Genomic DNA, 26,116 nt, shown 5'->3' with positions numbered 1-26,116 from the left:
AAGAACTGTTAAAATCCTGCCTCTCTCTTCAGGGTGAATCTGCTTTAAGATACAACACAGAACAGCTTGCCTGTGTGTTTATCACACTGAGCCAAACACAAAGCAACACAAGCTGGAAGGAAGTTGTTTTATACTTACCAGCAGCATTGATATTTTCCTCACATGAGTACCAGATCCCAGTGTGGAAATACCTGAAAAGGAAGCGGTCGTCTCCAGTCTCCCAGCTGTAATGAACCACATTCTGGTTTGTCTCATTTGCAGTCTCATTCCCACTGTAGTTGAGGCAGTTTGTCTTCTTCTCTTTCCCACAGCTCGGCTTGGGGACCCTCTGTGTGCCCTCACACCAGTGGGTCGTGATAAAAGCTGTTGTAGAGAAGAGGAGAGCCATCAGATTCAGACTCACTGCTAGCAGGGCTCTGCATCTTCGATTTGTCTTCATGGTAAATCCGCCCTCCCTCCCCCTCCTGCTGAGAGAAGAAGTCAAAGGGGCTTGTTTTATGTGGGGAGGGGAGGGGGGTCAAAGCCTCTCACGATTCAGAATCCAGTTGTCCAGGCATCAAAACTCTCAGCTTCTTCCAATCTGTTGTTGTAGCAATGAAAGAAACGCTGCAGCCAGACTCCCATTCTTCTCTTCACTTGAAATCCTGCCTTTGTACGTTAAAGGAGCAGCTGCAGGCGCGGGAGTGCGGCCGTTCTCTTGTAGTCAGTGTGCTTCAGCGCGCTGACAGGATCAGAGAGGGTCTGTCTCACAACGAGCACCAAGAGCAAGTGAACATCTGCTCCGGTACCACACATGATCCCAAGGGGCTCCGCAGCTGTCTCCGCTGGGAGACACCTGCAGGCTGCGGGACGCGCTGTCCTCCTGCTCTTGTAGGATGAAGCAAGAGCAAGTCGGCGGGAGGCAGGCGTCAGGCCAGCTGCTGCCTGCTACCACCCTCCTCCGAGGACCTCAGGGGCCACTGCAGCGCGCTGGCGGCTCAGTTGGAGTGGGGGGAGGCGTCATATCATAGTCCCAGAATGAATCGTTATCTGGAGCTGCGAAACACATTTTCTGTATGCCGGAGAGTAGAGATTTGCTCGGGAGGAGGAGGGATGGAGCGGTAGTTTAACGTTTCTGCTTTGAGCTAGTGAGTAGTAAATCGGGGGTTTGATTCTGCTATCAGCATACCTGTGTAAATCTCTGTCTTCAGGGGCTTACTCTGGCAGTCAGCAGAGCCCTAGAGGAATTTAGATTTGAAAGTGTATAATGAGTAAACCCCACGTCATTCAAAATACCAACTGGAGCCCCTTTCTCAGGCTCTCATTTCCAGACACAGCGCTCGCAGATGTTTTGTTTGAAGTGGGTCTGTAGGACATTTTGTACATCCTGGCTAGAGAACTAAATTGAGCAAACCCTGGCCTTCACTTGCCAGATGGCAATGCTGCAAGAGTAGGGAGCTCTGCATAATGTCCCATTTCCAGAGAACTGTACTGTCCTGTCTAGTTGGTTGGCTGTCTCATAATGCTTATGACCCTTTTCCACATTGCCTACTGAGTGCTGTAAGGAGACCATGGCACCTGATGTAGGTGGTGGTAAAATCTCTAAGACCTTGTATCCAGCACTGAGGTTGGCCACATCCATCACACGTTTCTGTGTCCTTAGTAGATGAGTGCAATTTTCTGTGGTGAAGAAGCTGCACATGACTCCTGGGCTTTGGACTGAGTGATATTTCCTTCCAGCCTTGTTTGGACTCTCTGCAAGGGCCATGGGGATGCTTGCAGCCTCTCAGAGCAGTCCAGTAGTGGGTTTCCAGCAAGCCCTGGAAATAACCATGCAGCTACACAGGCTCATACTAATAGATGGGACAAGACTCTCATCTCACACCCTCTATTCTGTTAAGTCAACATATTGACTCAATATGCAAAACTCATCCTATGCCTTACTGCCTGCAGACAGGAAATGTGGTGATATGGTAGTTTCTCCAGCTCCTTGAGGAAAGCTGGGAAGCACCAGGTGAAGTTTCTCCTTAGCAAGCCACCACACAAGACTTTAGGGACCCTCATGTCCCCCTCACAGGTACCCACAGGACTCTGTATTATGCCTCTTGCTGGTGCCTGCCCTGCATGTCTGGTCCCAACTGTTTATGAGATTTTTCATTCTTTATACAGACTCACTTGGCTTTAGCAATTTTGTGTTATAAATAAACTAGAAAGTTACTAGAAAATTCTGCTCTGGGAGAGCAACTGTGATGGCAACTTTGCAAGGTTAGTGAAATAGCTTTGAACTTCAGATACTTCCCTTCCTAAGTGCCCTTCATTTTGGCTACTTCTGCATGTATGCATGATTGCTACATGTCCTCAGAGCCAGATTTTTCCAGTGGGCAGGGCTAGCAGAGTGCCTCTGTGCAGTCTTCCTTCTCCTGTTGGAATTGCACTACACCTTTCCCTGTTACAGTCCTTTCAGCATTACATCTTGCAGTAAAATAATCAGCATTATTTGCTTGGTTTTAATTACATGTAATAAATACAGATGATAGCTATTTAGAGGACCACAGGATTATTAGTTTAATTATTTTTATGTTGCAGGACATTCCACTTACCTAGTAATGCATTTGTATGTTCCTGTGTTTCTCAGGCTTAGAAGAATAAACAATATGTGCTTAGAGGAATAAACAATGCACTTTGAACTTTGTCAGAATGCATTCACAAGAAAGCTAGTGCTCTTCCTCAGGATTATGTTTCAAGTGGCTGTCATATCTGACTCATCACAGGTCTTTAAAGGTCTTTACTCACAAATCTCTACTTCTCTGTGGCTTGTGTTTTCTGGTACCAGCATCAGTGTCTGCACCCTGTTTCTCCCTGTGCCTATGTCCCTGAGTAGCGGGCATTTAAGAGTTTGGTTATCTGTAATTATTTTGTCCCAAACACTTTTTGGATTTTGTTTTTACTCCTAATGCTAACAAATATTCCTCTTTGTGTTCCTCCTTACCTTCTTTACTCTTGGTTGTTTGGGTTTTTTTTTTTGAGCTGAACGGGTTGTTGAGAAAGAGATGGTGGCAGTGTATATTAAAAAAAAAAAGGCAGCAAAATAAAGCAGAAATTTGGTTTCTTTAGTGATAAAGAGCTTTTAGAAACTTAAGCATTTAAAAATATTCAGCACAAAGTAAAGTATGTTCAAAGTCAGGGAATTTTTTAAACATTGTTTTCTTTTTCTTAACAGAAGTAGTTTTCTTTCTAATTATTAGACTCCTCTGGCTGTATACATTGGGATTACTTGAAAAGAAGGAAACTAGTCTGTGCTATACTCATGCTGTAATGCTCCAATGATTTCTCTTTATATAATCTCTGTTTATCAGATTTGTTGTGTATAAAAATGGAAAGATTATACATATGTTGCAGAAGGAAGTTCAGATGCCTGGATTAAGTTGTATTTATGTGGTATTATCTTTAATAGTAAAGCAGAAGGGTTTGAATGCTATGGAGGAATAGGTTTCATATTGTGGCTACAAGAACCTTTAAAATCCTTTTTGCAGCAATAGCTTTTCTCTGATGCTATGAGATGAACTACCTTCATGAGTTATAGCTAAACCTCTTTTCCTTCACTATTTCTTATAGGATCAGAGTAAATTGTTATTACTCAGTATTTACTTGAATACAAAAAGAATTTGACGCAGAAGGTTTAAAATAATGATAGCATTTGCAAAGAAGCATTTTCAATCAGGCTGTGGTTTTCACTAGGGGGAAACAGGAGCAACATTCACTAAAATGAAAGGAAGCCCTACTTTTGGGTCTTCTAGTGATGGTGATGGCATGGTGAACTTAGCCTGGTTGTTTATTTGATACCAGCAGTGTCAACTGCACAGGATTATATGCTGGTTTTAAATCAACATTTAAAAAACCCTATAGCTTTTCTATAAACTTTTATTTCTTACAGGTCTGTCCTCCTGGGCTTTCTTATGTCTTTGCATTGTCTTTTTCAGTTGTCCACTGGACTGTCCAGCTTCTTTTGCCACCTTGGGTTGGACCTCTCCTGGTAGCTCACCTTTGCTTTTCCTCAGCACTACAAAGCCACAGAATCCACTTGTTCAATCAGTTAGTCTTGTGAATGGTTCAGAATCTCCTTTTCTAGTCAGAATTTTCCTACTTTAACACAGAGATCTGCATAGCTCACCTTTTTCTTGTGGCAAAGAACAGCTTCTTGGTATGCCCCAATATATTTCCCCTATCCTCATTCTGTCCAGCAAAATGGCAATTTTTTAATTATCTCAGTCACATAGCGGGTTTGACTTCTATATTTGGAGAATAGGGTTAGGATGGAAATGCTCTATATACTTTTCTCAGATCATTGCGTTGTATGTTAGTCACCTGCAATTAGAGAAGCATTCTTGTACAGCAGAGCTTTAATGGCAGCTTCTGAGCCCTTCAGTATTTGTAGACTCCTTGGCCTGGCAAAATAGTAGCCCAAAGCAAAGGTAGCCACAAGAAACAGCAATGTTGGGAAATATCAAAGGGCCCATTACACAAACGTGCTCTTTTATAACCCAAGCATCTGATTTACACGTTCGCATATAGTTCTATATTGCCGTATCCCATTGTGCCATTGGATGTGCCTAATCCTCTAACTACAGATGAATTTATCTCATTTCCATTTTTTGACACATTGCTAGGGTTACACTGACGCTAGTTGATCACTGACAGTTGATCAAAATCTTTTGAAATCATACATATCTCAGAAACACTGCATTCTAGCCCTTGTGGCGAAGCAACCAAATTTGAGACAGATTTCATGAAAATTGGACTTCTTCCTCAAAATAGACCCAGAGACCTGAAATATCATTTTGACTTCTCTCAGATATCACCTTGCCCTCCCCTCTTTTTTCTTTTTTTTATTAAGATTTTTTTTTTTTTAATAAGATATTTTTTCCTTTCTATTAGCAATATATTTTTAGGGACAGAAGCTAGAATGTTTAAAAGACTGTAGTTTTCAGTTTCTGCCTGGCAAAGGAGTAAACTGCATACATTTGGTGTCTTTTATGTGAAGAATAATATTGTATATTTGTATGTCCATGCATTTTATTGCCATAATTAGAATTCATCCATATGCTGAGGCATTGTAAGTAGTAGAATACGATTTGGCAATGAGATTTTAGTGCAGAAAGGGGTGGCCAGTCAGATCTACTTGAGCAAGTTCTGTACCCTGGGTTTCACATTTCTGTATGCTCTCTGCAGAAACTGTACAAAATGCATTTGGAAAATAGACTCTACCAGAGCAGAGCATGAGAGGCTGTTTATGTACAGGGATGGCTTTTTCATGGGGCTGGTACAACTGGTAGAGATTGAGCATACATTCTGTCACTGAAGACATATTCCAAAGCATCAAGAGTCCCTAGGCTGTGCTCATGATCTCAAGTAGTGTTGCTGGCTCAGAGACAAATGGAAGCAGGGTACTGATCCTGAAGGTGAGTGCAACGTTTGCCAACTACAGGAAGGCAGGATAGTCAGGTTGGCTCTAGAAGCTGAATCTTACAAAGTACTGCACAAAATTTTTATTTTTACATGCAGATTTTTACATGCAAAATTTTTACATTCAGCATGCAGATTTTTTACCTTTTGGTACCAAATCTCACTTTGAGCAGAATTCCTTCCCCCTGGGAAGACGGTAGAAGACAAAGCAACAAAAGTAAAAATCAAGAGATTGATAGTAAAAGCAAAATGGAGAGGAAAATATATCTCTTCATGGCATAGCTAGGTAATTGCATAACCATTCCAAGTGGAAGAGAAAAGGTCAACAGGCAGATGACAGCCTTGTGCACAGAAAGCTTGTGCCTAGCAGGGGACAATATTTCACAGAGCATTGGCAGAAAAATGAATGATTATGCAGAAGTGGCAAAGAAAATGCCAAACTCTATGGGCAATACAAGAAGCTGAGAACGCCTGACTAAGACTAATCTATAATGACACACAGCGTCATGGCGAGAGACATCCTCCAAACTGCAGGACATTTGAGGTAGCACCAAACTCAGCAGAGTGATAGGAACAATGTCAAAATTAACAATGAAGTTGTACCAGATGGCAGAAGAGGAATTCAAGGCCAGGACTTGGCAAAAAGAAAGAAAATGTTAGCCATGAGCCTGTCTGGATAGCAGCAGGAGAGATGAGATATATGAGCAACCTGGAGGACAAGCAGGACACTGCTTAACAGAATGAAAGCACAGTAGTGAATGGATAGGGATTATACAGGGGGAGGTTGGTTTGAAGACCACAGTATGTTAAGAAGTATATTGCTGCAGCTGATGTGTATCAAAGACCACTTTCACAGGACTATGTGAACTGCCTGGCCTCAGCAGGGATGCCAAAATGAAAGAGCAATTGTTCAAAGGAAAAAATGCAATAAATATGGGAACTTAAATGGGAATGAAGTTGCAGGAGGGAAAAAGTTCAGCAGCAGCATAAGGACTGCCTGCTCAGCTCAGGAGCCTGGGGTTGTATTTCCAGGCTCAGAGCTGATCGTGAATATTTGCTCTTTCCAACCCATTCCTTGACTGACTTTTGGATGGGGAAAAGTCCTTTTTATTCTCAGTTTCCTACAAGGTCTCAGGTAGGGAGCACGTCACCTCTCCACTTGGCCTCTAAAGTTGTGGGCATCTTTGAAGAGATCCCCCTTTTCTCTACCACATGCTCTACTGGTAGCCAGTCTCCAAATCATTCAGGTTTCATAGAATTGTGTTATTCTGCATATGTCAGCATAACCCCCATAACAAAATGGACTGCATAATTTGATGTAGGTATAGAGCACTCAGTTAAAATAGTTTTGCCAGACATGAATTATAGAATATTTGTGGTTAGGTGTGCTGTCTGGAGTTCTTTCAATCCACCACCCCACTCCAAGCTAACTTCAAGCCTAGATCAAAACTACTGGGGACCTTTGACAGGTTCAGTATTATGCTCTGTATAGTGCAAGAGTGCTTCTGTCCGGACTTAAGGAGACATGTTTTTCACCATGAGGACAGCCAAGAAGGTGAGCAGATTGCTGAGAGAGGTTGTGCAGTTTCTGGTTTTGGAGATTTCCAAACCCAGACTGGAGAAAGCCCTGAGCAGCCTGATCTGACACAAGCTGACCCTGCTTTGAGCAGGAGGACTAGAGAACTCCTGAGGTCTCTTCCAGCCTGGATTATTCTAGGATCCTATGAGGACTATGAACCACAGCTAGTATTCAAATCTCCCACCCACATGCAGGAACTCCAGGCTTAATATGGGAGTAATTTATCCATACTGGTCCTAATGTACAAACGTTCCGAGCACATCCACTTGTGAAAGGTAATCCTATGCTTTCAGACAAAGATTCAGCATGGGAACCTTCGTAAACTCGTTCGCAGTAAGCAGAGTTGTCACAAATTCAGTCTGGTTTTCTGCCATTGCTCGAACTTCGTTGAGAGCTCCTTTGATACGTGATCATCTGGCCCTGAAGACTCCCTGGCAAGTGTCCCATTTCTAGGATCTATTATTAGTTTAGATGTTCGCAGGAAGTTGTATTCAAAAATCTTTTTGCCCTGATTTACTGTGCATTTACATTTAATCAGATAGAAATTGTGATTCCCTCCTTTTTTTCTCATTTGGATATGACTTCAGGGTTTTGAAGGATGCCTTATTGCTCCCACTATTATCCCTCACCTTGCTGTTTCACCATGCCAACACTTCTCTGCTCTTTCTAAAATCTTTTTTTGACAGGTGAAATGTATTTACTTTAATCCTCTGCTGTGTCTTTAAATAGGCCTCATGCTCTTGATTCAGATGTCTGATAAAAAAATAAAGGATAATGTAAAAATAAAAAAGATAATCAAATAGTGTTATGGTCCCAAGGGACAATGGAGGCAAAGGTCCTTCAGCTTGATTGTAGTTGCCTGGTTGGTAAACCCCATGGGGTCAGTGGCTGGAGGGCCTGTGCCCAAGACCAGCTCTGATACGGTGCACCTGTGTTACCCATGGTCAGACTGCTGTGCGAGAGGACTGTGCGAATTCTTACCAATACCTCCCCTCTGTTGGGAGCTGCCTTTGAGCTCTGGCACTCACTGCCAGAGCCATACTCTAGCTTGGTTGTTTTTACAGCTCTGCTGTAGCCCTGGCCACGTTTGATGCTCCAGGCCTGACTCACCAGCCTCATTACTGCAAGGTTGTTCAGCAATTGGTCCCAACCCCAGTCACTGGAGGAGCTGCGCCAATGCTGGGCGATAACAACTCTTTCCACCTAGCTGCCCACAGACTCACCTTGCAGTGCCACTGCTCTCCTCTTGGGTCCGTAGTAAGGAATAAAAGACTCCGGAGTAGCACAGCAGATCTTCGTGTAGGCAAAATAAGTCGTTAACATCAGGGAAGTCCAGACCGGCAGTTTCCTCATTCTTCTTCCAATACTGAAAATCTGTAAAGAAAGTGCATGCTCCTGTCAAACCTCTCTGTGGGGCTGAAGGGGTGAACAGGATGCCTTTGGGGTAGGCTCACTGTCTGCTGGCCTGCACTGTGGGAGCATGTTCTCAGCTGTTAATGAAGGTCTGAGTTTGATCCCGAGTGAACCATGGACATTAAACTCCCCAGAAGGAGCCATTGCTGTAGTAATAGCTAAATTATAGCCCTTACACTGAATGAAACTAAACTAGGGCTCCGTGTGCAGTATTTATGTGGGCAATTTCACTTAACCTTGCCATCTTTTAATTCCTTTTATACCTCAATTTAGTAATTTCTGAATTTTTTATAGTTCTGTTTATTGAGACGACCATAAGAGACCTGAACTGAGTAATTTCTATTTCTGCAGCTTTGTACTTCAGTAACAACAGAATCATCTGTACATAAACTCTTTAAACAATAAATATCTCTATCTGCAGTGATTTAGATGTTTAATATGTTTGTAGCAATTCGTTTTCAGGACACAGTACTGCCTTCACAAGAAATTGAATCGATTTGTAGTCAAAGTAGTTATTTGGCTTACTTTTTGATTTTGTGAGGAAAAAAGAAAACTTTTAAAGAGACAAAACATACTGCGATAATGCAGAAAATACTTTAAATGGTAATTTATCCAGTTAAAGATCTCAGTTTTAATTGGACTGTATATTAATATCACTCTGTAAAAATTGAAAACTTTAATGTACTTCTAAGAAAATATACTTCACAGGAAGAATTAGGCTCTATTCCATCCATTTAGTGTCATGGAACAGATAATTGAATTCCTTGCTTTTTTGTCAAGCCAGTAATATCACATAACTCTTTTTAAATGTTCATGTAATCAACAGTCTTTATGCTGGTCTGCATTTAATAGACTGAATCATTTTTTTCTTTGCAAACCAGTCTTATCAGCTTTCCTTCTGTTCTTACAAAGTCTTCAGGAATAAGTTGTTTTTTCGGAATCACATCTGACGGGTTACATGCAGCACAGAAATAAAACTCACTAGAAAGGTGATGCAGGTTTGTGCTTTATTTTCATGCAACAGTTTTTGAGGAAAATAACTAAGTAGTGCATTTTCAAAAGAAATGGAGCCACTTACTACCACATCAAGAGAAAGAAAACGAGCAAAGTTCATCAGCACACATTGCTCTTCACTGCTGTTTCTGCTTTTGTCCTTTTTTGATAAGTAGTAACATGGTTGTAGGAGCAAAATCAGTTATCAAAGAAAGACAGCTGTTGCCATGACTGCTAAGGAATAACTCCTGGAATGCACAGAAATAAACTAAAAAGAGTGGTTGAGAGCAGCTGCCTGTGCCAATGTTAGCATGCTACTATGTACATGGATGGCAAAGGAACTGCTCTTGTTGTATACCATGATTTTCAGGCCTAACAAATGCAGTACATACTTCAAAGTGAGGTGGTTTCCAGGGACTTTCAATCAGCATCCAAAATTTGGCTCCAAGTCTCCACAGACACAAACTGGAATATCCTGACGCAAATTGAATACGGTCTTGCTAAGATAGCAGCATCACCTAATTCCATTTCATCTCCCTATTTTAAGAAATTTTCAGGTATTTCTTTTGCTTAACATTGTCTGTGCAGTTTTGTACAACTGTTTAACTGCTTCATTGGCAATAAGGGCGGGCATAAAATCTGTTGTTGCAAGTGAGAAACAAACATATGCTGTATACTTACTATGCAGCTGGAAAATAGGCATTAGAACAATTCTTAAAAGCCCTTCGTATTCAAGGGCCTTTTCTTTCCCTTCTTTACTCTGTATCCTTAAACAATTGGTACTGCCATGATGCAACTATGTCAGGGGAGAAGAGATTGGAGGAACTACTAAGGCTTTTCAGACCTATAGCCATGGAATGGAGAAGTAACAGGACATTTTCCTGTATGGGACACCCCTGTGGGCACACTAGAAACCAAGACACTGAACTCATCCAAATCGAATAAAATAAGCGTAAATGCAAGGCACAGGAGCTCTCTAAACCAGCTTTACTACCAAGGCCTCTGTAATGGGGAGCTATGCCTTGAAAATTCAAGCACTGGGCAAAGTTGAGGGGATGTTTAACCAAGAGCCCACAGCCCTGCAAGGGATTGCACTTCTGTGCTAACTGTCCTTAGCAAAATCGCTGCTCACTGGTGCCTGCTGCCAGAATCAGCCAGTCACTGGTTGGCTCCTGCTGCCACTCCAGCTCAGTTCAGGGAGGGCACGAGACATGCTGGGTCCCTCAGGACTTGTCTTATCAGCCCGTGTACATGCTCTCCTCCTCTTTACTCCCAGATCTCCTTGTCAGGGCCCACAGTCATATGGGTGTTGGCAACTAGGCATTCCCAGTTAGCTGTCAACCTAAAATCAACCCTGAGTCTTCAATTTTCAGATTTTCACAGATTTTCTCACCGGATAATTTGCTACATATTGAGCAGTACCAATCTTACTATTTAACACGTAAGAACTATATCCTAATATTGCCCAGGCAGATGATAGCGGGTCAGGAATAAAACAAGTCACTGAGCTACAATACCGAAGTGTGATGCTAGCCAGGAACCAGGGCGTGGACTGCCTAAACTGAACAGAGGTATGGGCAGTCCCGAGTCACTTCTACTTCTTTCACGGTGTTTTGTTGCCACCTGATGGCTTGAGGCAAGATTGCAAGAATGAAACACATCGGCATATTGTGAGGAAGGTCTTGCATTTCATTAGATCCGTCGTTAGCTTTAAAAAAAGTTTTTCAGCTCAAAGTCTTTTCGTGCCCTCCTAACACAAGTCTTCACTTCACAGGTAATAATTTACTTCTCTTCAAAGTGACAGCCATAATTGCAATATACGCAACAAAAATATTTTATTAGTATTTAAAAGGAATTTGTCTTTTAAGGAAGAAATTTGTCCCTTAAAAGGACAAGATATCTGGAAGATAATGATGTCATCAGGCCTGGAATGGTCACTAATACGGTAATGCTGTGATGCTTGATTCACACATCTGGTGCTCAATGCCTCCTGGTGCAAAGACATCTATTGCCCATATGAATTTGTGATTTTGACACCTTGACTAGGTGATCTTGCACCTATATAGTATTAGCAGTGCTGCTGGTCTAGCAAAATTCTGCTCCCAAAAATGGTTCTCAAAAGATCCTTCCACCCATCTTTGAAGTCTGGCTGTTTCTTACATCTATCCCCACCAAGCACTGGTAAAATGCAGCTGCCCCTCATGGTCTGTCTCTAAGTTTTGTTGGCACCATACTTGGTTATCTGCCACAAGCAGCAAATTGTTATGTTGCGTCCAGTCACTGTCAGCATCCTTTCAAATGAGTGTAACCTCAGGTCAGGGCCTGCAGTCCTAAAGCAGTTTTTTCCCTGCTCTTTCCAGCTGATTTAACCAAGCTCTAACTGGCTGCTTAATTTCTTTTTAAAATATCAAGGCAAAAATACTGAGGCTGAAATGGTTTGGAACAAAGGGACTGGTCTCTGCATTCATTGCTGTGGTGAAATCCTGGTGGCTAAGGGTGGTTTCTGCCCTGGAACCATCGATGTGACTGACAGAAGTGAACGTGAGTTAACTCATATCTGGTCATGGGTATGGATACGAAGATAAACTATAGAAGATAGTGGTTGTCACCTGTGACCTTTACTTGCTTTTTATGCAGATGGATGAAGATGCTACACAGAGGAACAGAGCAGGCCACACACTTGTATCACTTGGTTTGCAGCAGTTTTTAGACACAAAGGTTTTAGACACAAATGCTACTCATTGGCACTCTGAAGAAAGTGGCTGGGGTATCATCTGCCAGCTCTGCTTACAAGACCTGTTCCCACAGGCTGTTATTTTATGAGATCTAAAGTGTTTCTTGAATCCACAGTCGGAGAACTTCTTCTGAGGGTATCACACGCACCATCAGATCACATTGCTCAGCTTCTTCACTGCCACACAGTATCAACTGGGTTGGGGGTTCTGATACTCTCTGCAAAACAAACGTGTACACTCAAACACCCTCAAGGCTTCTGAGCTATACATCCATCCACTTTTCCCCACAAACTGTTCCTCTCATCCTTCCTGCCACAACTGCCCACAGACCCATTGTTCAGGAACCCACAGCCACAAAAGCTGCTTCCTTCATTCTCACTTGAACTGGACAGTACATTTCAGCTCCTGACTCAAACATACTTCTCCTGAGTCAGTGAGAAAAGAGAGTGCTTTTGATTTGTTTCTCCTTACCAAGCTGTTGAGAAGCTCAGTGCTGATAGCAGGGGACATGGAGCAGTGCTGCCAGTGACGCAGCTGTTTTGTTCAGGGAGCAGCTGGTCAGCAGGGACAGTCCATGCCTCCCAAGCTGCTTCCCCACAAGCACCAAGAGCATCTTCCCTAATCAGGGCTGTAGGCCAAAGGCGGTGACAGCCATGCAGCCAGCTCATGTGGGCTGCTTGACCCCTGCAGCTCAGCTCATCACACTAGAATGAGCAAGGCTTCCTGTGCATATGTCTGCTTTTTCTGCCTGCCTCATGCTCCTGTGAATATCCAACACCCTAAAAACCAATAAAACACAGTAAAAAAACTTACCAGTGTGTCTGGCAGGACTGCGACAGGGCAGCAGGAATACTGAAGGATTTTCCTTGTTTTCCAGGTAACGAAAAGCAGGGTCAAAGCAGTGACAGCAAAGCCAGCAGAGATGAGGAGGGCAGTGACCAGCCACATAGATGTGCCACCTAGAAATAACAGAAGCAGCAAAACTTCTGCGAGGCAAACCTTGTGAGGATAAACCACTCAATGCAGTCAGCCTGCACCCTCTGTGGCTAATCTTTCCACCCACCCTGGTGAGATCCTTTGTTGGCTCACTCCAGGGAAGGATACCTGAGCCAGTGTAGGGGGCTGCCCTCCTGAGTCTTTTTTTTCCCTCCACAAGGAACAAGTGGGCAGCACATTTGCAAATAAGACAGGAGGTATTGGGTGGAAATGAAAGGAAGAGCTGCTGGGGTGTCCTTGGGCATGACTAAACCAGGGGAACGGGAAGGAAGGGTGGCTGTTACCTTGTGCCCTCACGCACTGTGTCTGGCTGAAGCTGCTGCTTCTGTTAATCAACTCAACGTATGTCTGAGCTTTTACACAGTAATCATGTCCTGTCTCCATGGTGTCCAGGTGAACCACAGAGCTGACCTCCTTCACCATCTTCCGCTGCATCTGCCACAAGCCCAGGGGAGAAAGCATCAGAAGACAGGGCAAGGACCTAATTGTGAACAGGATTCCTGACATTCCTAGCCCAGACTTTACCGGGAGAAGGGGAAGGAACAGCAGGAGGTGTGAGAGAGGGAGAAAAACAGCAAACAAGGAAGCACGATGTAGTGCAGAATGAGACCACACACATGGTGGAAGGGGATGGAGAAACAGAGCTGTGAACCTAAAAGGTATAATGGTGATGTTGGGCCACAATGCTAGACTGTGACCTACTCCCCTGGTGTAATGGCTTGATGACTAAGATCTTGACTGATCCAAGTTTTTGCTGGGATATGAAAATCATGCCTGTGTTAGTGTGATATGATAGGAATGCCAGAACCATGCTGTGACAGGTGTGTGAGAGCTCTGCTGTGACCCTAGAGCACTGAGAGGGGATGGACTGGGCTTGTGAGGAGCAAGTGAATTTAGTGTGTGCAACTGCAACACACTTCAGCAACCCTTAAACAGCATATGAACACCAGTACATTATTTTCCTGCAATAAATAGGACTACATTAATTGCTAGCAAAAAGAAGTCAGTATTTCCAGTCTCCCCAGTCAAGAGAGGATAGGTAACAATTAACTAGTAGCTCCTAATTCTTGCTGTGTTTCAGATGCAGAGCCTGCACTCACAGAAGGCCTGATCAGCCTCCAGCATCACATGCACATATGAATACTTCCAACAAGCCAGTAGGGCTCTTCTGGTAGGGCAAGTCCTTCTCTCCATCAAAATATCCCTCTCCACAGAAAAGTGATCTTGAGCCCCACTAGTTTGAAAAGATTTCAAGGATAAAATAAGGTCAGTAACTATGTGTGGTGTGTGACTTCTTGCAAAAACCTCAAATCAGACATGCAAATGTGACAATTATTAAAAAAAAAAAAAATCATTAAAAGAGTTCCAGCAGAGAACTAGACAGGTACTGACAAGCAAACCTGGTACTTGGGACAGTCCAGTTGTTAGAAACTATTCTGAAGTTTGGAGTTAATGTTCAGGTGATTAGTATCATGCATTGAAGAAGAGTTAACATTTTGTTAAGCCCATGAACACGGTCGATCTTACTTCAATTTCCAAAAGGTAGTCAAGATCTACTTCAACAGCCAACAGCCATGGGATGAAGGGCATAGGAGTGCACTAACTAGGCTGCAACAGCCCTGACCAGCCCTGCCTGGCTCCCCCATCTTCACCCTTCTGTCCATGGTCCAGAAGCCCCATTAAGCTCAGCCTAGAACCTTCAGTCGCAGTTTGAGCTATGCTGGAGTTGTGCCTGTCATAGAATCATAGAATGGTTAAGGCTGGAAAGGACCTTAAGATCATCCAGTTCTAACCCCCTTGCTATGGGCAGGGACACTTCGTAGACCATGTTACCCAAGGCTTTGTCCAACCTGGTTAAATAGTGCCCATGAGAATTTTCCCCCTTCATTTTTACAGTCAGTAAGTGTTCCTTAAATTGAGCATCCCTCATCAGAAACAGGAACTTGGGGTTCAGGTTTTCTGGAATATTCAGCTCTCTGGTAGTCATCCTTGTTAACAACTGCTGGGGAAATAAAGGAATGTGGAGACTTGTATAGTGCTCCCGCACCTTCAGCTGTGCAGGTTTACTCCCTACCCACCTTGGTAAAGACAAAAATAGCTGGAAAGGCTTCCACAGGGAACAACTAAGTAGCCTAGGAGTCCTTGGCCTGGAAGAAGATACACAATATGAAACTATTCAGAGTAGCAGGGAAAGTGAATAGGGAATAACTGTTCTCTCTCTCTCTCCCCTAAACCAAGATTGAGACCGCACAACAGTTAAGCTGCCAAATTCCTGAGTACAGGAAGTTGTATGTGCTAAAAGTTTACATAACTTGAAAACCACAACAGATATATTAATGGAACAAAAATTCATCAAGGATTATTAATGATACCATTTCTGGTTCAGGAATTTCCTGGAGCTGTGTCTGTGAAATCTCAGAAAATAACCTGAGTAATTACACATAGGCTTTCTCATTAATTTCTTTGGTCATCTCTATCGCCCACTGGCGGAGAGAAAACACTGCGTTTGATGGCCTCATGGTCTGACTTTATATGGCTGCTGAAATTTCATGCTTTTATGTTCTTAGGTGCTGTGGAAGCACAAGTTTCCAGGAGAAAAAAAAAAAAGTTGATAGCTAGTGAAAACAGAAGGACCTGAATGGAACATAAATTGTCACTGCTTCAGTATTACCCAGGTATAAGCAACGCCCTCAGCTAAGCAACTGGCAGCTCACTGTCACAGGCAAGCTGTTTTACAAAAAAATCCTGAGAAAAATGTTGGCACCTCAGTGTGACACGTTAATCTTGGTCTGAGTAATCCAAATGATGTTTAGAGAAGAAAGTCAGCATAAAGAGACTGAAATAAAGAGCATAGAGAAGAAAGTCATCATTCCTGACTTCTGATTTCTTTCAATGATTGAGGTCCCTGAGGAGATTCCTCTTCCCAGAGAAGGAAATGTGGAAAGAAGACACAAGCTTCTCCACAGAGGTAAGACCAATGCACTGGTACATGCAGAGGAATATGGCACACATTGACTCCAGACATGTCCCCCAGCCTCACAGCAGGAGTTTGGACTGGCAAAGAGGCCCTGGCAATGTATGTATGCTTTCACTTTAAGTATGTAGGCTCTCTGTTGTTGCCCAAAACCCGAGTGTAAAACTCACCCTACTCTCTTGGCCCTTCTTCCAATAGAGAACACAGAACTGAAAGGCCGGCCCCAAGTCTTCCAGCTCCACTAATAAATGATAGCCATCTGCTATGACCTTCATCAGAGGTGGGGTCAGGAAAGCTGCCAACACAGAGAGAGCACCATTATCACATAAGAGGCAATCCTTAAAAATAGTCCTGTTCCCAGCTAGGGGAGGGAAAGAAGCTGCCATCATGAGCACAGTAACATTACTCTGAAATAACAGGCAGTTGCTTCAGTGGGGCAAAAACTTCTCTCTGCTCTGCCTCCCACTATGACTAGATACACTAGCAGAGTTTGAACAGGGTGACCATGGCTGGCATTGCAAATGGGAGTTTGGCAACAGCTGAGTTGCACAGAACTCGAAAGCTTCTGAATTTTCTCTGGTAGAAGAAGCATCTGGCCTAAGAGTCCCATGTGAACAACAGCAGCAGAACCAGCTGGACAACCAGAAGTTAAGACACCAGATCAGGCCAGTTCTGCTCCTGGGCATTAGCTTAGCGCTAATATACAGGGCAGGAGCTGTGAAACCATTGCCTTTTCATGGGAATTTTGGCAGTTATTCAAATGTGAAGGAAAAAACAGTATGATCCTCTGGCAGTGGAACTCTATAACTCTGGCAGTTCACATAAATGCTGATTTTCTTGAGTGTCTACATGGTTTTAGATAGACTTGGGCTGATGACCTGCTGTGACTAAGTTTTTGTAAATGTATGCAAGTAAATCTGCAGATGATTTGCTTCACGCTTACTTTGATATTCAAAGATTGGTTCAGATTAGGATTCTGCTGTGAGTATTAGTGAAACAATCAGAATCAATCAAGCATGAATGAAACTACACACTGAACATTTGTGAACTGGGAATCAAGGCAGTACAAAGATCATGTCTGCACTACTTATATATGCCATTCTTTACCACTCCATTGTGGCTGAAACTGGTTTTAACTTTCTTGCTTTTAAGAAATGAAGGAGAACAATGTATAGCCAGATACAGAAGATATATTCTTAATAGAATTTGCTCTTACATCCAGTGAATTGCCATTAAGACTGAGCAATAGGAAAAGATAAAACACAAAGATGTTCATAATGAGTGTGCCACAAATGGGACACCTGGAAAGCTACTTTACACTTTTAAATTGAAAGGTGAGAATCTGCTTAACAATATGTCTCAAAATAAAAACAAACAAACAAACAAACAAAAAAGGTCAACATCATTTGGAGGTTAAAAACAAATATTGGGATAATATTTTAACAAATGAATATTGCAAGATGCTACTACTAACCGAACAGAAGCGTTTAGATTTATCTCTATGTTGGCACACTGGATAACAACTAACTATTGGAATTTTGATAAATGAAGAAGAGAGACATAACTAAATTGTTGGTTTTAGGAAGGTCTTTTAAAAGTGTCTTCCATGTGTCATCATAATTTATGCGTATCTACATCTAAGGCTTTGACACTGGAGCTATTTAGACTACAAGTACTGTGGGCTGTGCTGATGCTACATACAGAACCAGTGGGCTGTGCTTTGAATTCCTTAGTTCCTCTCAGACGCAATTCCACATTTCCTAAGAGATGCAATAGCAGAGGCAAGGGAAAGCGAGCAGTAAAAATGCATAAGGACAAGAACTTATAGTGACTTTTCTTTCCCCTTTAAATACTTGTCCATATATGCACATTCATACTACAACCCATTGCAAGCTCTATCCTCTGAACTTTCACAGCTTAGAAGATTGTATTGAGGTCTCTTAGACACAAGACTAAGCTGTCAAATACTTCACCATACCATAACAAAGTTGCTGCTTTTCTTTATGAAGAGGATCAAGCTAAGGAATACCCTTCCCTATAAATGCCTGACAGTGTGGTCCGTGGCTCAACTCTGTCACCAGAGCTCTCAGAAAAGCGAAGGAGTTTTCATCTAAAGCACTACCTAGAAAACACTTCCACACCAAGAGACACACTCACCAGCTTAGGTGGCACTTCTCATGGTGCTACTTTGATTAAGTGCTCTGTATGAGCAAGGACTGCTGACTTACGAAGTAGTATATAATTTCCAGTGACTGATGAAGGTTTAAGATTGGGTCAGCTCTGGTCTTTGACAGGCAATTTCTTTCCTGGCTAAAACTGATGACTGCTGCCCATTCCAGACTGAGACTTGCACTCCAATAGTGACCTTGACTGGGGTTTTCCACCAGTTTTTATAGCTGCAATCAGTTGACTAAACAACAGAGAACATAGGCAATGCTTCCAGAGAAACACTGGAAACAGCATGATAATTTTAGGCTGCAACATGATCCTTAGGTTGAGCTAGACCTCAAACTTTGCAGTGGTTGGAAGTATATGGACAAAATACCAGGCATTGCTAGGACTGCAGCAATGTTACAGTTTCCTTTTTATTTTCCTCTTCTGAGGTCAATTCATATATCTGACAACATGGGAGGGGGGAATCAAGTCTGGAAGGAACTGGGATTTTCAGGACAGCATGAAGCAGATGGAAGGTGACATGGCTCTTTTCTAGAGTAAGTGCTTCCATAGGATCAGGTTCTGGACTCTCAGAAGTGACTAGATGACATGGATTAGATGGAGCACTGACAGCAGCCCTGGTTAAAAGAGAAGAAATGTTTTCTTATCTATCTTAGAAGCCCTGGAGATTCAAGCCCTGTAAATTCGGCCCTGCCTCAGGAGGAACTTATGTCCATAAACACAGTATGACTAAGAGTGAAACGTCCCAACCCAAAATGAGAGAAACTGAGAAGCAGGATGTGCTCTGTGCATTCATTGTCTTTGTGTGACATTCACAGTATATAAACATATGCATGAGCAATCCCTCAACACCAGACTGAGAAAATAACACAACATAGCTAAGCCAAACAGCAGGACTCACTCGTGACGCGATTGAAGAAACCTTTCAGGGTGCCCCACTCTGATCTTCTAGTGCTAATGTCTGCCCTTACACGCAGGTTATAGGCCACAGTGGCTGAGATATCCTCTGTGATGTTGCACACCGTGGCTGTGGTGAGTGAACATTCACAGATGGGAATCCAGCTCTCATTGGCATAGTCTCGTTCGTACTCCCTGAGGAGAGGAAAAGAAAGCAAACAGGGAACAGTCTGGTAGGACGTGTATCTGTAACATAGTCAAAGGCTATGTTCTTTCCAGGTAAAACCAGTACTGAGGTGCATTGGAGCTGGAATACCAGGAGTGTATGAAACCAATATGGGTGTGGTTTAGATCTTATCTACACAAAATCTCCCAGAGCCACATCATGAGTCAAATGGAGCATGATAATGTAGGAGGTGGGGATAGCCAACACAGTGTTGATGCCTCAGATCCTGCCCACTCACTTCACTTGATCATCCCTGGTAAACCAGTATTCCAAAGCTATACTGTAATACAAGTCATTGCTCAAGATGGATCAGAAACCTCTTACAATGTGTGTTAGATGTTTAAAAGATGAACACTGAATAAATCTCTTTCCTTTTCTAAATAAACTGTTGGTAATCCTCCTAACTTTTGAATTCTCTGGACAGAGGCAGTTTTCATATTTGGGCTTAATGCCCAGATATTTTCATATTTGGGATTAATGCACAGCTTGGATTACTCTGGTATCTATTAACCTGTAAACAGTCTCAGAACTTGAGCAAAAGGACTTTTTTTCCCCACTTGTAATGAACTAACATCTAGCGTATAAAACTTCTCCTATGTCTAAGAACTGAATAGTGATAAAGACATCCAAAAAAGGCAAATTTTAAGTCCAAGTAAACAGTATTCAAAGAATGAAGAGAACAACAGGAGTTACCCCTGAAACTCAACAGAGTATCTCACAGTTTCTCCCTGGACGATCACAGGACTCCAAGATAAGAAGTGTTTCATGTTGATAGAAAGAATAGAGATATTCTGAGGTGCTGGCAGCAAAGCATCTTCACCTAGAATTCTCAGAAAAAGAAAAAAAAAAAAAAAAGAAAAAAAAAAGATATATGAATGTATATGAATGTACTAGGAAAAAGCTTAAAATACTGCAAACCCATGTTTTGTATTAGAAATACACACTCTTTATTTCACTATGGTCACTTCATCAGTTGAAAAAATTTTTCAGAGAAGAAACGATAACCAAAGTGCAAATGACAGAGCAATTAGGCTTATAGAAAGGCAAAGCACACCTTTTTATTATTTCAGCTTTTCACTGTATCAGTAAAACAAGTCAAGCTTTTATAAAGCCATCCAATTTGATTTAATGAAGTCAAGTAACAGATATTCTATTGCACTCTATAGACTGTTCCAGTGTCATGGTTGGAAATGTGCTATTTCTTTCCAGACTTGACTGGACTGGACACTGTAGAAGATCTTAGCTCTTGTACAGCTTTTTTCATGTTGCAGGATTGTAATAATCTAAGTGCTTGTAGGCTGTAATCAAAGTACCACTTTGATTTATTTAATGGACTATAAATGAAATCATTACATTATTCTGAGATTGTCAAAGCATATGGGATGGTATCTACAGTGTAGGTAATTTTATTCTATGGCATCTTGATGTAATATCCTTAGTGGTGTTTGGACATGCCCTGCACTACACTGTGGGAATAGACTTATCTCTGTTCTGCTACTTTCCAGTCACAAGTAAAGTATGTTCTCTCTGCTCAGAAGGGAATGGCTCCCAGGGAAAAATTGGAAGAGAGGAATGGATGGAGCAGTTTCAACCAATGCCATGCAGCAGTGGTCACTTTGACACTTTCCCAGAAACAAGGTAACCGTTCCATGACAATACCTGTTACCAAGGATTATTTCCTAATTATTTTTCAGTGACATCTCGTTCACTTAACAAGGCCTATAATTCATTATTTTTAACTGCCATTAAAAGAAGGCATCTCCTTTTAAACTGTGCTTACAAATTTAACCAGTTAATGTCAGTTGCTCTACTCAGGATTAAAACCAGGTTGACAAGTCCATGAGCAACATTTTCATGGTGGTTATTATTTTAGAGTATAAGAACATTGGTGTTCTTTCTGCTTTTAGAATATTCCCTGTGTTTATATCTTTGTAAAATCAGTAACAGTTGATGCCAACTCCTTATGATTCTTTGGCATGTTATATGGATCTGTTGACACAATGCTTAGCTATTCTTTAAACTAAACGTCAGCTATCTCTAGGATGAGGAGCTTTCTTTCTTGCAATTTAGATAGCAGAAGAGTCACTAGCTGCCATACCAGCGCTTCTGGCTTGTTATGGTCCATACTAGTTTCAAGGCACTTTTGTCTTCACTCTGCAGCTTAACTACACATTTGGTCTCTAGTATTCTCTATGCTTCCCAACATTTAGATTGTTTGCCATCACTTTTTCTTGTATGCTTTGGGAGTTGGCATACCCAAGTGCATGACTTATGTAACTTACTTCAGTTATGTGATCAGACACTGGTTTTTCCACGACTCAGCACACACAATGATCATGTCTGAACAGGGCTGAGCTGTGCTGGAGTGTTTCAGAATATTTTAAGTCCTTGATTTAGGACTTTCTGGGTATGTATTTTTCTTTTATTCAGAAGTACTGAACCCTGGTTTGCTGGCAAACCCAGTGAGTCTTCTACTGGCACAGTGAGACCTTTCACCTCACTTCAGCTGAACCACAAAGATTTTATACAGGCACTAAGATTTCTTTCTTCCTTTCATTAGGAAAAACTCTGGGCCTAATTACAGTGTATGTGTCTCTGAAAAAAGTTCACTGATTTAAATTTCTGTTTGGTATTAATAGATTCAGGATAAGCACGAAGTCTTCTACTTGTAAGAACGCTTCTCCATGAAAAATAAATAACCCCCTAATACTCATCTATGCTATCTACAGAACATATTTCTTGATTTTTACAGGGCCACATATCTACTGTGGCAAAGCCAGATCACACAGCAGCTATTGGAGTGTTTGCACTTTAGTATGAGAAAGCGAAGTCTCCAGCACCGCAGGTGAGATGGTGGTGGTAAGGTATAGTGCTATGCATGTATAGTTCACATGAATGGTACACTAATTTGAACATCTGCTTTCAGATGAAGGGAAATGTATCTCTAGAGAAAGACAGTATTTACCCTTCATAATTAAAGAATACAGAAGCAGGTACCTGTATGGGCATAAATATACACATACCTGCATGTATGTGCAGCTGTTACATGTAAAAAGTGTAAGATTTTGTGCTCATAAGGTTAAATAGTTAAATGACAAATTAAATGACAAATACACTAAAGTGAAACGTGCAATTCAGCTTTAGTATGTCTTACTCGATTGTTTGTATAAGAATGTTTGTAATTGCATAACCGTGCCCTACTCCAAATACAGTAGGCAGCTCTCAGGAGTAAATCATAAAGATGTAAAGCTAAAACTTGAGATCTTTTCATCTAGTAGACAAATTAAATGGGGTTCCTGAGCAATAAAGCAATGATGCACTTCCCTGCACTCTGTCTGGGACCCAGAGCCATACTGAAAGCTGTAGTTTGGAAGAGAGGTTTATGCTCTTCCAAAATGCTGTTGATCTAGACATAGCATATCCTGTGTTGTAGCCAAACAAATGACATTCATCATTTCTCCAATCCATCTGTTGCAAAAGCCCACAAGGCAATTGTGAGCAAACGTGTTTAACACAGGGAGAGAAGACAATTCGAGGTTATATAAACAAGGAAAGCACGGAGTATGAACAGTGAAGGGTGCTTCCTAGTACTGAAATATTCCATTATCTGTGGTCTATGCATTTTGAAGGGAAAAGAAATAATATACAAAGTGCAGGAGACAAATGGACAGAGAGAGCAGGCAGGACCCAGAAGGCTGTTAGCCCAGGGCTGTGTGCAACTTCCATTTGATTTTGGATTCACAAGCAATATGTAAATAGCTTCACAGGAAAAGCCAAGCTCATCTTTCAAGTCAGGGTACTGACTCTTCCCCTAACATCTCCAATCATGCCAAAGAAAAGACATGTCCAGATTTTCTCTGTGAATAGCTTTTCTGCCTCCCAATCTATCAGGAGTATATTACATTTTCTTTGTTACACTAAAAATGGATTTCCATTTAGACTGGTGATGACTTCTTGTTTAATATTTTTCCCCTTTGTGTTAAAACTTACAGAATCTACAATTTAAAAAAAATAAATTAAAAGTCATTATCAAGTCCAATACATTTATCTAGTTTACTTTTTAGTTAAAAATGCCTTAAATAAACCCTGATAAAATACCATTGCTCTGGGATAGATTCTTATGCCCTTCTTTTTCTGTGAATATAGAATGCAATAATATTTCATCTCTACTACTCCATAATTTCTTGCTGTTAGTTTACTGTTCACTACTATTACCACTACTTATGGTTCAATGTTAGTAAACACTGCAAAATATTAAGAAAATTACCTCTTTATTCTCCTTTCAGGGGCTCAACAAACACAAGAAGTAACTCCAGAATCAGCGCTGCATAGTATTCAGAAGTGCTTTACAACATCTGTGGTTTTTCTGGCATGCCCTTAAAATTTTATATACAGGGCTGAGAAATCCTTCCTTACTGTAGTGCTAATAAGCATTAGCTTTTAACTTCCAAGCATTTAATCTCCTTTTCCAAATCTCGAGGACAACAATGTCACCAGCTTCTTGTATCATCAAGCATGGTCTGCCTCTGCATATAAGGACACTTCGGTGAAGGGGAATCTGAAAAGGGAATTCTGAACTCTAAATATTGGTGATGAGACAAAAATGTCTAAATATTGGTGATGAGAAAAAAATGTAACACCCCATGAAACTAAAGAAGTTTCTATGTAAGCTAAGTGGTGAAAATGAAAGCATTTTAGACAACAACAATAAATCATGCCAAACAATATCTTTGGATGCACCTCTAACCTGAGAACTCTGGGAACATCCCCTCCCTCATATCCCAGTTGCACAAACTGACTGCAAAAGTCAGTACATACCCCCTTGCCTGCTTTTCTTCCCATCACATGGGATACAAAGCCTGGCCTCCCAGGCTTGGACATGAACATGCTGTCTTCTGACTTGTTGCAACCTCCGCGCAACCACAGTGGCACATTTAGAGAAAAACATTCAGTCAAAATGTTTTTTGCTCAGCAAGCAGACTAGGACACAAACTTTAATATTTCAGGTCAAGGCCAGAAGAATGGGGGACACAGTGTAAGTTTTCCCATCTTTTTCTCATACTGTCTGTTACAGTGTAGAAGACAAAATTGGATGAGCAAGCAGCCGAGCCCGGCTGGCAGCCACTACTTACAGAAACAACATGGCTTCTGTGCAGAAACATCACACAGCTAGCCAGGTCTTAAAGGAAAACACAATGAAACAAAACTAAACTTCTTTAAATAATAGCATCCCTGCTTTGACAGCTTTTAAAAAGCATTTGTCATAATCATCTGTATTCCACAGAAGAAACTGAGAGCATAAGCAACTTGATGCTGAGTCAGTGGCTTCATTACCCAGCAACAAGGAACTATAAACAATGATGTTTTGTTGTGTTTTGTTGGCCAAGAAAGCTTTAACACTATTTTTTTCTGAGGCAGACAACAAAATGGAGCAAGACACAACCTTAATTCGAAAGCTAAGATGGCACATTCAGAAAAATGAAAAAAACTGAGCAAAATCCAAGCACACTGGTCAGCCATGTTTGTTTTCTAGAGGACTGACCACCATAAAAACACTGAAGTATAGTCAGGAGATCCAAGGCCAAACCCCTTTTAGGAGGTGGGTTTGGAGCTTAGCATTTACTTGGAGAAGTAGAACACAAATTGCACAGCCTCCTTCCAGGGTAAAGAGATAAAGAGACCTTTAGTGAACATTTTTGAGCTATTAGCACTTTATACCCTTCGTCTCTGACCCTACATCTACTCCACAGGTGGGGCATCCCCTGTGCTCAAACTGATCAGCATTAAGAGGACTTGAAAGTTCAGCTTCTCACAGAACAGCAAAAAAGCAGACACAACTACAATATTACGAATATCCTTCAAACTGAAACTCCCCTTTAGATTTCAAAATTGACTTGCAGAATGCAGAATTTGCGTATTGCCTTTTTCATCTGCTTATTCTAATACTAACTTTAGATAAAGAATTAAAATTCAATACCTGACCTCATACTATTTGACTTCAGTTTTGTAGCAGTATGTTTAACAAAAAGACAAAAGACTTTTATTTCCCACAGCCCCTTCATCTTCCAGCTCAAGTCAACAGAAGATATTTTAGCCATTTACCTGTGAAATTTGGTGCAATCAGAGCGCAGAGGAATAAGCAGATGAGCTTTAGTAACATTTTGCTCAGACTTGTAGCCTTCTCCCACATTCATACCCTGTTGTGCAGATCAGGTACTTCCCTTCTAGCCAGGGAGCCCCATCTGAGCCAGCCATGATGCCAGCAAAGTGGAGACTCCAGAGGAGTATTGCAAACACTGCTTCTCTGCCTGTCTGCGCCAGTGTCAAAGACATACTTATGTTGTTTGCAAGGGTGTGGTTACAGGGAGTGCTGGGGTAATCTGGTGCCAACATTCCTTGACAGGTCTGTGCAACTGCTGAATTAGATGGCATAACTTTGTTTCACATTGTTGGCAATTATAGGTAGACAAAGACATTGTAAGGAGGAAACAGTATTCAGCGGATATTTCCATTTAATTTATATAGCTCTAAGTGCTCATTTTTTCTGCTCAGCCCCAAAACTAGGAACCAGGAAAGCTCCCCACTCTTACTAAGGCATGCCTGTAGCCACAGACCTTGTATGGAGGACTGCGTGCCCCTGGGCTGGCAGAAGGGAGCTGTGTGCTCCAATTTGTTTCCAAATAACA

At 41.7% G+C, this 26,116-nt stretch overlaps 2 protein-coding genes across 3 annotated transcripts in view; both read right to left on the bottom strand.

The window, feature by feature from the left end:
• LOC136016574 (uncharacterized) overlaps positions 1 to 857 on the bottom strand; it is a 56,895-nt gene extending 56,038 nt beyond the window's left edge. For both annotated transcript variants that reach the window (XM_065684002.1, XM_065684004.1), the window contains exon 1: positions 139 to 857. In XM_065684002.1, the coding sequence (XP_065540074.1) occupies positions 139 to 439 (301 nt within the window). In that variant the 5' untranslated portion in view covers positions 440 to 857. The remainder of the gene's footprint in view (positions 1 to 138) is intronic.
• Positions 858 to 12,253: 11,396 nt separating this feature from the next.
• IL20RB (interleukin 20 receptor subunit beta) lies at positions 12,254 to 25,685 on the bottom strand. Its single transcript, XM_065685818.1, is given in 8 exon segments — positions 12,254 to 12,379; positions 12,976 to 13,121; positions 13,443 to 13,593; positions 16,303 to 16,427; positions 19,209 to 19,399; positions 20,124 to 20,250; positions 25,533 to 25,608; positions 25,611 to 25,685. Coding segments are annotated over 8 exon segments (1,017 nt in total).
• Positions 25,686 to 26,116: the final 431 nt, after the last annotated feature.

This window comes from Lathamus discolor, chromosome 6, assembly GCF_037157495.1.
Source record: "Lathamus discolor isolate bLatDis1 chromosome 6, bLatDis1.hap1, whole genome shotgun sequence".
In the NCBI taxonomy this organism is placed as follows: domain Eukaryota; kingdom Metazoa; phylum Chordata; class Aves; order Psittaciformes; family Psittacidae; genus Lathamus; species Lathamus discolor.
The sequence above is the reverse complement of the archived record's forward strand: the minus strand, read 5'-3'. Positions and strand labels throughout refer to the sequence as shown.